This window comes from Halichoeres trimaculatus, unplaced genomic scaffold (genome assembly GCF_033239565.1).
Source record: "Halichoeres trimaculatus isolate MK-OKI-2021-1 unplaced genomic scaffold, fHalTri1.1 fHalTri1_scaffold_6, whole genome shotgun sequence".
In the NCBI taxonomy this organism is placed as follows: domain Eukaryota; kingdom Metazoa; phylum Chordata; class Actinopteri; order Labriformes; family Labridae; genus Halichoeres; species Halichoeres trimaculatus.
In genome coordinates this window covers 23,171,632-23,185,867 of record NW_027437184.1, presented here as the reverse complement: position 1 = coordinate 23,185,867, position 14,236 = coordinate 23,171,632, and the positions used below count along the sequence as shown (strand labels likewise).

The following is a 14,236-nucleotide window of genomic DNA, read 5'->3' as shown; positions in this document are numbered from 1 at the left end:
AGATCAAAAATGATTATGCTGTAATTCACAAGTGTATATAACTTTTTTTATTAGGCTTGATTTTACTTAACGTGCAACATATTTCATTGTTCCTCTTCCTCTCATTGTGCTTGAAATTTCTCCTCAAAAAATTGTATAACTAACTGTCAGCAACTCAAGCTGCTCCCTGTCTCACGATGCCAGATAAGGCCACCTCATCCATGAGCGCAGCTTTTGACAACTTAGCATTCCCTCCTCATTTACCCACAGTTAGTCCTTTCTTGGCACTGTCAGACACATCCTTTCCTGGTTGGCAGTCACTTTTATAGTGACAGGCACTGAAATATCTCCATAAACTCATTTGAATTTATCGCTGCTGGATCGAGCTCCACCTCGGCACTAGATTCATTATCTCTGACACCTCCTAATTCCTCACCAACTGCCTGCTTTAAGAGAAACTAATCTTCCCTCAAACACAAGTGCAATAAATTTAAAATCATAAATTTCCACTCATTACTCCGGCTTCCTTTCCTCTCATAATGTTTCACTCAGCATTGGTGTCACCTCCTTCCTCCAGACTTCAACCTTGGCATCCTCCTCGCCTTCAAGGATGTCAATGACGCAGGTAAACATTACCTCTCAGAGCAGTGAGATGCTGCCTATCTCTGACAGCACCTGTTATTTTTCACCACTGCGAAGCTAATCAATGTCTTCATCACCTCCAGACTTCAGTGCCTTCTGCACCTCCTCAATAAACTTCAATATGTTGAAATCCTGATGTCAATATGTTGAAATCCTGATGTCTCATTGACAACAGCATTTAGAGGTGGAGTAGTTTTCTGGGTGTTTAGCCCTCCAATAAAAAGTTCTTCACCCTGACTTAAATAAAAGTCATAGAACTATGTTGACTGGTCGGTACACTTCTGTACGCACTGAGAAAAAAAATGGATTAAAAAAAATATCAAAACAACTACTTGATGCTGTGAAGTTATTCATCTGATGATGACTGTTGAGTGATCAAATGACTAGTTCTCAGCTTCATAAGGCAACTACAATGGCAAATTTGACATCCTTAACAATTTTTTCTTCTAAAGTTTGTAGAAAGTGTATCGTATCATTGTTTTGAAAGGTCTTGCTTATCTGCTGGACCACATTGCTTTTATTATCCTAAAGAAACATGAGGTAGTAGTTCATATTTTTAGAGATTATTATTTGCTAACCCTAGAGATGTCAATGCTAACAAGTTGACGACAATGCAGTGTCAGACACTGAAGGTGATGGGGGTTTTCACAAAAGACGTAAGGAAGAAGACTGTTAGAAGGACTCAGGACTACAAGTTGTACCACTAAGTATTGCTAACTGTTTTGGCTGACATACATTACAGGCAGGTAGCAGCTAGCTAGCTAGCTAGCAAGCAGGAGCTGTACACTGCTGTTTTCATAGGAATGTAAGATGAATTGTCTTTATTTTACTTTTTTTGCCACAGCATTATTATTTAGTAAATCCATGTCTGCTTTTTGCGTCAGCTGTACATGTGAATTGGTAACTGTTAACTTCCTCTGTTGTTCATTTTTGTGTTCAGTGATGTGCTCCCTCATAAAGTATAGAAACTGTGATTAAGTCATACACATAATTGTTATAAGCTACATTCAGTTGTACTCTTTTCACTGTATAAATGAATCCGTAATTTGGCTTAACTGAGCCTTTGCCATAAATCACAGCCTGTTTGAAAGAGAGATGAACAACTGGAGAAGCATCCAAGAGTCAAACAATGAGGCTGCTATGTTAAAAATGCTGCACTGATCTTACTTGTGGCTGATCTAGAACCAAAGTGGTTAGGTAAAGGCCAGTGTATTTATATGACTAATAGTCATTGTATCCATTGTGTCAAGTCAGTCATGCTCCTAATTGTGCCAGTACTGTATATGCTTAATTCTTGGCTGTATCTTCCAAATGAAAACAAAGACCACCTACCCTATTAACGATTTCAAGTTTTTATTTTTATTTTTTTATTATTATATTTATTTAGGCTACCAGGCTGTACATGTGTCAAAGTATGCTTTTAAAAAAGATCATTTTAACATGGGTGTTAATGTGGCTTCTTGGGTTTTTGGAGAAAGCCTCTAGTGGACACTTGCGTAACTGCAGCAACGTTTTTTTTATTTTTTATTTTTTATTTTTTTAAGGCTACCAGGCTTTACATTTGTTAAAGTATGCTTTTAAAAAAAAAACATTTTAACATGGGTGTTAATGTGACTTCCTGAGTTTTTGTAAAAAGCTTCTAGTGGACACTTAAGTAACTGCAGCAAGGTTTTTTTTTTTTTTTAAAAAACACATGCTTGCTTTAGATACACACACCTCTCATGCCTGGTGCTCTTGGAGTGTATCAGCTTAGTAGACCAAAATGTGTCACTTATCTCAAACCTCTACAGACTTTCACAACAGAAGCAAAATTAAATTTTGGATATCTTTAAAACTCAACATTTGGTGTATGATAATGCAAGGAAAGTGAACACCCACATGACATATGGTGTAAACCAACCGTTGGGTCAGAGGGGACATTTTAATTCACAGCACAGCACAGCACAGCACAATCATACTGTCTCTGTAGATCCGTCCCCCCTTACAAAGAGTTGCTCCTGCTTGACAGCCATCGGTTTCACTTCTTCTGTCAGCTTCTCCAGCAACCCTGCCACATTTGCCCTAGCTGTCATGGCCACCTCTTTGTCAACAGATTGCAGAGAATCTGCTGGATAAACACAGCAAAATTGAAAATGAAACTTGGCAGCGCACACACACACACACACACACACACACACACACACACACACACACACGGTATCTTAGAAACCAAGGCAAACACTTGTGAATAACCTACTGTAGACAGTTGTCCTTGAAAGGGAAGTAAAAGGGAAAGAAATAGATGGGGATGAAGGCTGCAATTCACAGAGTCAAGAAGTCCTTTTTTTAGAGAAGAAAACAGCAGCACTCACTCTGCAGGATCTCAACCAGAATTCTGTTTGGTTGCAATCAAGTTTTTAGGAATAATTCATGAGAAGGCTGATTGCATGAATGTCTCAGTAAACATGATGTGACAACATATTGCATATTCAAGTTTTAATTCATTACACTCATCTACATCCCAGCCTTTCAACAGTTGTGACATAATTCCCATGTCAGGGGCATTGTGAGGGGGTTGATGCTTTTTGTAATGAATGGATGATTGTTTCTCTCTTTATTATTTGAACAGCTTTATGTGTCAGTGATGTTGACTGCAGTGGACAGAAATTGTCAGAGCCCCAGTTAAAAACCTCCCACCTCAACTGCACAAGTAATAATTAGACAAGAAAAGTGGACCACATGGTGTTCTTTCTGCCAATTGCTGCACACAGGAAGGTAATTTTGCACTAGATATAAATATGCAAAAATCAAAAATAAAGCATGCATGTATGATTGCAAAAATTCAATCCAAAGGGTTCTCTTTTCAGAAATTATTGTTCTTATGTGGTTTCTCAGAGTGCGTTGGGCTTCTGTGACTCATTGGTCGATCAATATTAAAAAGGGTGAATTCTACTGATGCCTCTAAAGAAAACGAAATGCTTCTGACACAACATGTTTGTGAAGCAAAAGAGCAGTGCAGTCACTTTACCTTCTGTAACAAAGCAAGTGGGTGACAGTTTCAAGGCTGCAGGAAAAAGAAATCTGCAGCTACAGGTTTCTCTCGGCTGTGTGAAGTGGCTCGAGTGATGTGGGTTCTGAAGGATCAGTGAGTCTCTAAACTGAAACTGATGGTGGTAATTCCGGGTCTAAATGTGCTGCAAAGAGCTCCTTTTTTCCTTTGCTCCCACAACTTTTGAATGTTCTGCAGTATTTATGTAGGGATGGATATAAAGACTGAGTGTTGTGATTCTGTGATTCAAAAGGAGACCAGAGTTTTACTTTTCATACTTGCATGAGGCCCTGGAAGTCTAAACTGATCATGAAATAAAACCCTAGATGGTTACATTGGTCCCAGGTTGTACTGAAGCTACATTTCTCTATCCAATTTTCAAGTGTAAATACAAAAATATATATTTCTTAACATAATCATTTTGATCATTTTGTATATGTATTAACTCATCCCATCCCTTGAAGACAGTTTAGCATAATAAATGGTCATAAAAATCCTGATGAAGGCCACGAGCAAATCAGGCACCTGGGCGTACCAGAAGCTCAAAACAACAGTCAATAGCAACAGCACAATAAGCTGTTCATTGGGGCATTGGCAGAGGAGATTTGGGAAACTTTTCATAGACGCAACCCACAAACTTAGCTCTGCTCTCGTTCCTCAAATGTTCGTTGAAAATGTAGCACCATTTAAAAGGTAACCAAACAGATTTTTCCAACAGTCTTAGATTTTGTCTGTTCGTCTTTTGTTTGAATATTTTTTTCTCTTTTTAATATTGAATTGTATTTTTCTTATAATATTCTGTAATGTTTTGTGTTTTGATGTATCTTCTATTTATTGTTTTGTCTATACTGTACAAGTTGTCCTGTAATGTTTCTGTTTTGCATGTATCTTTATTTGGGACCCTCTTGTAAACGAGATGATTCATCTCAAGGGGCAATTACCTGTTAATTTCCTTGCAAAGATGAATTACAAAGTAACAATCTACCAAACATTTTCTTTCTTTCTTTTTCTTTCTTTCTTTCTTTCTTTCTTTCTTTCTTTCTTTCTTTCTTTCTTTCTTTCTCTTTTTCTTTCTTTTTGCTAAGTGAAGAAAATATATCAGCACTAAGCAAAAACATCAAAATTTTCCAGTTAAAACAATATTTTTTACAATTTATAAAAATATATTTTCAAGTTGTATTGCCATACAAAATTTTGACTTCATAATGTGATAATTCTTTTGAAATAATGTAATTTTCTTTTTATAATGTGAAACAGTATAACTTGTGTTGTTATGACATGAAATGTTTCATGTTAGGAAATGATAGGTTTTGGGGTGGATGTTAACTGGTTGACTGGCATTTTGCAATGAATTAGCATCACCTCAGCCCACTGATATCAGTGTAAAACCATGGTGTACCAGGACACAGCACAATATCTGCATGTCCTAAACCAAAGCCCAAGCTAGTAATTAATCAAATTGTTTAAGTTTGAGTTCAGGAATATAAGTAGTCACATCAAAATGTGAAAACTTTGATGTTTTAACAACACAAGTTATCATGTATTACACTAAACAAGATGAATAAAAATGTTGACTGTTACAATAAGAAGTTTCACATTACAACAGGATAACTTTTGATGTTGTCAAAGCAAGAAAACATGTTGTTATAACATGTAAAAGTCTTCTCTAACAAAATTTAAAAGTAACAATGTGATGCAGGTTTTTCTTAAGGCAGTAATATGTTTCCATTGGTATGTAAGAAAGGTTAAGTCATAAGCACACTGAGGGTCAGTGTAACATTATCTTTCACATGTAATATACTAGAATTGGTTCTGACAGCAACAACTAGTGTAGTCAACAGTCTAAAAAGCAAATTAGTTGAAGCATCAAAATGATAAAGAGGGCCATAAAAAAGCTGGCTGAACTTGTGCTTCTTTCTTTACTGAAGATGGCAGTAAGTTACATGTAAAAAAAAAAAATGTAATGTGACAAATCATAATATTAAACAACAAAACCAGCATTTAGTTGAGTATCCTGTGTCTGTATCTCACAAATTTAAGTGGGTTTCTTTCCTTCTTTCTGTCCCTTGTGTCTCCAACCTCCAACTCCTCTGAGAAGTATGTCTTTATCTGCTAAATACCCCACTATGTTCAACAGCTTACTGAGCGCATTGTCTGTTGGTGCTTAGGTGATTGGCAGGTGGCATACAGAGGGTTTTGGGGACTTTTGATGACAATACGAGCAGTCGAAGTGAATAACTGAAAAAAAACAAAATTTGCAGGTCTCAAAAAAAAAAAAAAAAAAAGATCTGGAGGAAATTCAAAGGCCTTGCAGTAGCGCTTTGGAGACCTGCAAAGTTGTGGGGCGAATTCTCAGTGGAATTCTTTACTACTAGAGACCCTTTTATTTACGAATCTGACACATTGTTGAAGAGAGAGTATTGACATCTTAATGAAACCAGCTTTCAATACAGACTCTGCAACAACGTGTAATTTGAGCCCTAAAGAGACTGTTTTCATTTCTCTTTTTGAAGTGAGGTTGTATATGGGAGCTTACTTGTAAGTGTATTATCCACAGGGGTGCTGGTTAGCTCTGGTTTAGGTTCTCTGACCACTTTGTAAAGAAAGAGGCAAGAGTTTTAGGCTTTGTGGTGTTTCAAAGTGATCTGACCTCATCTGCACTGGTTGACAGCTGGCATGTCCAGGCTTTTGCTCAGTTTGGCAAAGAGGGAAGCAGACAAACATTGACTATAGATAACACTCTGAGTAAAACACTGTACACAACCCCTTTCCAAAAACGCAGAACTACTCCTTTTTTAGTGTTTGTAAAATATGCAGGTCTAATTTTCGTCTTCTTTTCTTTATTGGAGGATTCTGAGTCATTCCTGAGTTTATCTCTCAAAGACTTCCACGCTGTGTTTGGGGATGTCACACTGAGTTGAAACAATCTAAAATTAAGTATTTCAAAGGTCACATACCTTCTCACCTCAATAAACACAGCTGAGCTGAGTTGGCACTAGAGGCACCTTGTTAATAAATCACATAGTGCTCTATATAATTATGAAATCAGTTTGATTGTTTGCAGATGATACACCGCTTACTGCGTGAGATTACCTGAGAATCTCTCACACACACACATAGAAAGACATCTGTTAGAGACTTCCTTCACTTCAACAACTCCCAGCTGCTGTTTTGATGAAGGTTGGAAAGTGAGGTTAATTAAACAGCATGTCTCATCACATCCTCACAGTGTTTCTGCCTTCCTCATGCACCTCTTAGGACAACTGCAGCGAGGGACGTGTTCACCTGTAGGATGAACTGAAGGACATTCAACAGTTTTGTAACCACCAGAAATCTGACACTAAATTACAAAAAGAAGAATGAACCAATATCTTTGAATATTATTTGTGTATAGGGGAGATTTATGAATGAGCTGGTGGATTTGTGCTGATATAATGAAACACGTTTTCCAGTTGTTCTATTTTCTTCATCCAAACTTGCTATGATATATCATTTGCACCTGTTTACATGCAGGTTGTAAAGTGTTAAAATATAATAGCAGTACCTACAAACTGCAGTTATCACTGGCTGATGAAGGTGGCTGTACTCCTGCTTAGACAAAGCACAAGATAACATTTCATCTATATTATCATGGAAATATTAGAAGTTCAGTTCACTGACTCACCATTCAAGTCCTGGGTAGTAAGGGCAATGCTGACAAACCACTGGAGGAACATTTCTTTTCCAACATGGTTTGAGTTTCTCACAGCTTTAAAAAAACAACCTTAAACCTTTAGGTTGAACTGGGGCCCGATGAAGACGCACAGGACTCATAAGTTTCACACTGGCGTGGTCACAATGTCCATCCAAACCGTGCCGTGCTCAAGCACGAATGCCCCACCAGCGACTTTAGCGGGTATCACGCGCATGGCCCTCCTACGTCATCGTGAAGCGTCTGTTTACATGAAGCACAATCTCATCAGTCAGCACAATGAGACAGAGAGCACTGCTACAACTCTGGGGACTTTTGGACTTATGGTGAGTTGTTTTCGCCCGACACAGCCCTCTTACACCCCTGCTTCGTTTAAAATGATTGCCGAGATATGCGCTCGCGGTGATTATACGTCATGGATCACACGCGCCGTCCGCGTGCTTGTGCTCGTGCATTAAGTTGCCGAAGCCCACCTCTCTGAAGCGTGCCAAAGCAGAGAAGTGAATCGTGCTCAAGCAAGGCACAGTTTGAAATGTGACCCCGTCCTGAAACCAGAGTCATTAAACACTACAAAGACTTCTGTTGTTGTTGTTTAAGGAACAGCAACTTTATTCAAACAGAGCAGTTAAAGTGACATATTTGTTCCATATTTAACTTACTGAATAGGGCTGGACAATATGACTTAAATCCAAACACAATGATAATTTAACATAACCTTAAATAAACATATATATCTTCTTATTACAACAACGTCTCATAATATTCACCTTTAAGTACAATTTAAAGGTCCTGATAGGACTTTTAGCTGCTTATAAAACAGATGGAAATTCTAATAATGACTTAAATTTCTCAGAGGAGCTTTAAAGTTTGGAACACTCGGACAGAGGTTTTAGCATATAGCATATGTTAATGTATAATAAGAGAGATATTATAGCTAGCCTATCTGTTTTATCATCATCTTTTTTTACACTTCTTTGTTGAAATATTCATTAGTACACTTGGGTCTTTCTTAGGTTCCTAGTCATTTCATCAATGACCACAGCATAGTGTCCAGCCCTACTCTAAAACCTATGGCCAAGGTGAAGGGAACACAGGACTGAATGAAATGGACTCAGTGTAGAAAACAATAAATGGAACCAGTCCACGACCAGACTGTTCATCATCCCAACAGAATGACAAAGCAGTCGAGATGTTGAGTAAAAACCTCCAACAGGAAAATTTGCATGCAATTCTCTCAGTACACACAACAGATAGTTTTAAATCTGAATGAAAGCAGCTCAAATGTATACACAACTGAATGCACAATCACATTCAACAATCATCTTCTCAGCCTGACAGGAAGTGATGTAATGATTAACAAGACCGATTCCCCCCAGACTGAAATCCATACAATAAAGACTTAGAATAAAATTAAGTGATTGTGCTTTTATAACCAAAGTAGAACAAATAATACAAAGACAAGATGTACATCACTTATAAAACATTAACACTGTTATATAAAATTTGAGTTTGAAGCACTTCTGTGGCAGTAAACAATTTCAAGAATTTACAAGATGGCTGGTAATGACTGAAGAACAGTTACGACAAAATAACCAGACAAGCAAAGATCATGTATGGACCGCATCGAGCGGTCACAATGAACACTCACAACCGCCATCGAATGTGCATTCATCTAACTTTACTGAGCGAGCAGGAGGTTCAGGCTCCTGGAAGCTGGTCGCTCATTAAGCAAACATTAAACAGTGCATCAGATTGAAGTCCACAGACTTAAACATGAGAGCACTTTTTTTTCCAACACCTAATGGGGAATTTGGAGTAGAAAAATGTTTTGTGCAGTCTTTTCCATAATCCTAAAGGTCAAAGTCCTTCATCTGAAGCAACAGGTGGGAAATTCAGTTTGTGCTAGAGTTGCTTCTTCTTCTTCTTCTTCTTTGTCTTCTTCTTCGTCTTCTCCAAGCTTTTCAGGACTGATAAAACAAAAATGTGTTATGTTGACTTCTTAATGACAGCCATGAGATGTTTTAACTACATAACCGACAGAACTAAGGACCTAGATTTTTGATTCCTGATCTGGATTTACCTCGTCCACCTGTCCTGTAGGTGGCATCTGTCCTCTCTGTTTGGTCCTCGAGTCTCCACATGACATAAAGCTGGTTGAATTAGCGCCATCAGGCTCCCTCTGGACTTGACCTGATGGGAAAGAGGGACGACTGTACAGTAGGACGTCCCCTAATTCTAAAGGAGAGACAAGACAGAAAAGGTTTGAGTGAGTTGAACGCTCCTTTACCTATTGAAAAGTGTCACATTATGTTTTATAATTCATCCATCACCTGAGTGCTGTCGGCTTTTGCTGCTTCCCTTTCCTCCGGCTGGAGTCTTGTGCTTATCCTGTCTATCTCTCTCCTCATTAGGAGCCACCTCTTTGACCCTGTGAGTCCCAGTGCTGCCACGTCGACCTCGAGCCTCCCCAGAGCCCATCCGAGGCAGGGTGGCTCCCCTCACCTTATAGTCACCGTGGGACATCTGGCTGGAGAAACTCAGAGGCATGCAGGAGTCTGGGGAAAGCCAAAGGTGAGAGCTGTTAGATGATAAGAAGCAAAAATGTCTTCCGTGTCTCTCATGACTCAGTCTTTACCATCGTTGAAGATGTCTTTGGGTTCGTAGTCCTGCTGACCTGCCTGGTTTTGTTTATGCCTCCTGGGCCTTCTCTGTGTTATTGCAGGACTCATGTTGCTGTCTGTGGACATGGGGCTGCTGGGCCGTGGGAGCCGCCGGCCTGAGAAGACAAGGAACATATGTGAATGCTTCAGTCATGCTCAATGTAACATTTCATAAAAAGTTTGAGTGAACTTATTTTGCTATTAGGAAATTACATTTTAGGTTTTTATTCACCTGCTATATTACAACATGCCTATTCCTTCCTTTCTCCTTTCAGAAGTGGAGCACACAGGTCAGGATGGGTTCTAGCCTAGACTTGCCCCTTGTCCTAGCTCTGCCCACCCTGTCTTCTTTCTAAAATATTTCTTCAGACTCTTCCTCTTTCTGAAGAGGAATGGTCACACACTGTAATATTTCACATGTGCCCACCTTTAGCTTTGATAATAGCACACATTGGCTGTGGCATTGTTTTGTTAAGGTTCTGCAGTGTCACAAGATTTATTTCCATCCAGTGTTGCATTAATTTTTCACCAAGACCTTGCTTTGATGATGGTAGAGACTGACCGCTGTCAGTCAGCAATCAGCAACAGTGAAGCTAACCGGAGAAAATTTGCAAGGGAGCATAAAGATTGGACTGTGGAGCATGTGTCATGTGGTCTCATGAGTTCAGATTTACCCCGTGAGTGATGTCACTCTAGGGTAAGAAGAGAGGCAGATGAAGTGATCACCCATCATGCCTAGTGCCTACTGTCCAAACCTGTGGGGGCAGTGCTGTGATCTGGGGTTGCAGCAGTTGGTCAGGTCTGGGTTCAGCAACAGTCTGTGCTCAAAGGATGAGGTCAGCTGACTACCTGAATATACTGAATGACCAGGTTAGTGCATCAATGGACTTTTTCTTCCCTGATGGCACAGCCATATTCCAAGATGACAACAACAGGATTCATCGGGCTCAGATTGTGAAAGAGTGGTTCAGGGAGCATGAGACATCATTTTCACACATGGATTGGCCCCCACAGAGTCCAGACCTTAACCCCATTGAGAATCTTTGGGATGTGCTGGAGAAGGCTTTGCACAGAGGTCAGACTCTACCATCATCAATGAAAGATCTTGGTGAAAAATTAATGGAACACTAATGGAAAATAAATCTTGTGACATTGCAGAATCTTATCAAAACAATGCCAGTGATCAAAGCTAGAGGCGGTCCAACAAAACAGAGTGTGTGACCTTTTTTTTTTTTGTGGCGGTAGTGGGCTGTTTTTTTTCAGTGAGCAGTGATCCACCCTTGAAGCACAAGTATCTATTTAATGTAAATTATCCAATTTAATTTTATTTTGTGTTTTTATCTTTCTGTTTTGCATAGTAATAATAAATTTTATTTATAACTCACTTTTCATTTCTTGGAAATCTCAAAGTACTATGCTCTTTGCAAGTTTTAAGCTCGCAAACTCACCATGATTAATGTTATGTCAGATGTTTCTGGGCACCAGTCAGCAAGAGTTGAATCTAAATGTGTGGCAGTTTCCTGGTTGTTAGCCTGAGTTGTGTGACAACATTCAATCAAGTCTGATACAATGCGAGTCAGAAGGTTTTAGGATAGCATATCTTTGGTGAAAAAATAAACAAACTTTTGTTTTCAGAGTTTGAACTTAAAACATGTCATAGATCTTTCAAATACAAAAAAACAATAACAAAATCAGTATTCTAAGGGATTAAAGCATATATGTTATTTTAAGATGATTATTTTTGATTTGCTCTCTTTTGATCAAAATTGTGACACTAAAACAAAGTTTAAGATCTAAAAGAAGTTCAGGATGTTATTAGAGAAAATAAAACTTACTGCTCTTACTTCACTAAACAAGGAAGTTTCTTCAAACCAGTAAAATTATGATTAATGGATCAAAGAGCTGCTTGAAGAAATAAGTAATGTGCAAAGCAGCTGTTGGCAATAAATACATTTGAGCTAAATTATCTGATTCCTGCTGAGAAATCCAACACTCAAAGAAATGTGCTAAAGTTTCACTAAAGGCCGCATCAGGATCTACAGAGAAACTAGAGTAGAGTGGTGACTGGCTGTTACTGTCAACAAAGAAATCAAACCTTCCTTCTCCACATGCTTTCTCACCTGACTCCTCTGGGTATCTGCACATGCGAAGGCCAACAATATCCCGTGAAGAGGCAACAGCCTGGTTGAAATCGCCATCTGTGAAGAAAGATCCCTCCGAGGTGCTGACAACACTGGACCTGCCTGATGAGATGTTGTCCTCGGATGCTGAGCCCCAGCTGTTCACCATTGAGCCTGTGACCGATCGGTCCAGTTCCCCGGTGCTGGAGGCCGGGGTCTGCTCCAGTCCATGGAGCAGCAGCTTGTGTGCGGAGTGATGGTGCAGCTGGTGTTTGTGCTTCTGCTCGTTGTGGTGTTGTTGTTGGCTGTAGTGACTTTCAGGGAGCTCAGCGTCCGTCTCCTCCTCTGCTTCCTCCTCCTCATCATCTTCCTCTTGTCCATCAGTGTCCAAGCAGAGGGGGATGGAGCTGTAGGTGTGAGGTGGGGACAGAGGGCGAGGATGGCTGGAAAATACAATGAAATAAAGCAACAGTTTAAAATGACTGTACACAGTGTTCTATCAGCTGTCCAAATCAGTGGGAAATAGAGGCAACAAAAAGATAAAAAGAGATTGTGATGAAAACAGCAAACAAGATTTACCGTGAAGTACTTTTTTTGGTATTTCTATTGAATACTATCTTTTCTGGTGGCTGGGTAAAGCTGTGCTTTTCAGCTTGAGTCTGGCAGGCTTATTGTGGTGGTTTTATACAGAGTCACTGCAGACATAAAGTCATCTTTGTGTGAAGTGTGTAAAATATGTCTGAGGTCATCATTTGGCAGAACACCATGAAATCTGAACTCTTTCTAATCTAGTGAAAGTTTTTCTTTAATTTCAGGTTAGCTATTCTCCACACTTTGAACAGTTCAGCTTGCGTGGGAGCACAGAGCCTTCCCAGGTGAGAACAATGTAGTGAGAAAGGCAGGTGCTGTGTGTACTGTCTTGTAAAAGGCTGAAAATGTTAAGGATATAGTAGTGTTGGAGTACCTGAGTACTTGTTTCAAAGATGTGTGACTCAGTCTTTATTTACAAAGAAGTCAGAGTCCTTCTTCCCATCTTCTGAAATCAAATACTGTCCAAGCCTGCATTATTGTTTTGTTAGTTTTTCTAGACTAGTTTTTGTAATTCATTCAGTTCAAAAAAATGGCTGAATTCTACGGTGACCAGTAAGCTTCAGATGGTTTGCAAAAGTACAAACATGAATGCAAACGTAATAACATAAATGCAGAAGCCAAAGTTTGGGGAAAGGAATAAGTAAGTAAGTAAGTAAGTAAGTATGTAAAATTTATTTGTAGAGCGCTTTTCACAGATAAAAATCACAAAGTGCTGTACATAAATGTCAGATTAAATGTCCATTTGGATTGACAATTTTCTTTCGGAACGAGGTGTATACAAAGGTTAAATTCTTTCAGTTTGAGCAAATAAACCAATTGCAAGCGGAATATTTGGGTCCATGTTGCTACTGTCAGTCTAGGTTTAAACAGTGGATTGGTCCTCCATGTGCTCTCCAGGCTCAATGTGTAGAGTTTTCCACTGAGGTCAGTACTTCAGCTAGCTGTTCTGACCTCAACCTACTGTAAGTTATTGATCTGACTGTTTGTAAGTAGCTTGTCGAGCCCCACTTCAATAGACTATCCAAATTCTCACCACGCTGCGCAGTTAGACCTTGTTACCTGAGGTGCTCTGTTCCATTGCTCAGGCCTCCCTGTGCTGCTGTGCTGGATGGGTGACTGTAGGACCCCTCGGTGGGGGATGAGGCCGCTCCTCTAACTGGTGGAGTCGGGCAGCCTTCGATTCTCTCCCCTGGATCAAAACTGATGAGAAAAGGACAACTGACATGAGGTAATGGCTAAAGGAATGAGGGGTGCTGGCAGTCCTTACACATTAGTCACAGCCCATTAGACTTAAATGCAAATCCCTCGGCCCTCCATTGAAAAACACAAATTTCCATCATAGAAAAACACACAAAGAGGAACAATAAGCTTTCTGCACCATCTGCTTTTATTGCTGAAATGCAGCATACGACTGTTTACTATTCTGTACATTTCATTAAGTACTTTCAATTATATAAACTCTCTTCGAATAAAATGACTGTCCAACAATGAAAACCTAAACTGTGTAATTAGTTCTGTGAAAGCC

At 39.3% G+C, this 14,236-nt stretch overlaps 1 protein-coding gene across 5 annotated transcripts in view; it reads right to left on the bottom strand.

Annotated features, from left to right (window-relative positions):
• Positions 1-7,982: 7,982 nt before the first annotated feature.
• The window catches only part of LOC141791353 (roundabout homolog 1-like), a 126,719-nt gene continuing 120,465 nt past the window's right edge, over positions 7,983-14,236 (bottom strand). For all 5 annotated transcript variants that reach the window (XM_074671731.1, XM_074671733.1, XM_074671732.1 and 2 more), the window contains 6 exons: positions 13,771-13,911; positions 12,121-12,563; positions 9,976-10,116; positions 9,671-9,895; positions 9,421-9,575; positions 7,983-9,307 (listed from right to left, as the gene is read on the bottom strand). In XM_074671731.1, the coding sequence (XP_074527832.1) occupies positions 9,302-9,307; positions 9,421-9,575; positions 9,671-9,895; positions 9,976-10,116; positions 12,121-12,563; positions 13,771-13,911 (1,111 nt within the window). In that variant the 3' untranslated portion in view covers positions 7,983-9,301. The remainder of the gene's footprint in view (positions 9,308-9,420; positions 9,576-9,670; positions 9,896-9,975; positions 10,117-12,120; positions 12,564-13,770; positions 13,912-14,236) is intronic.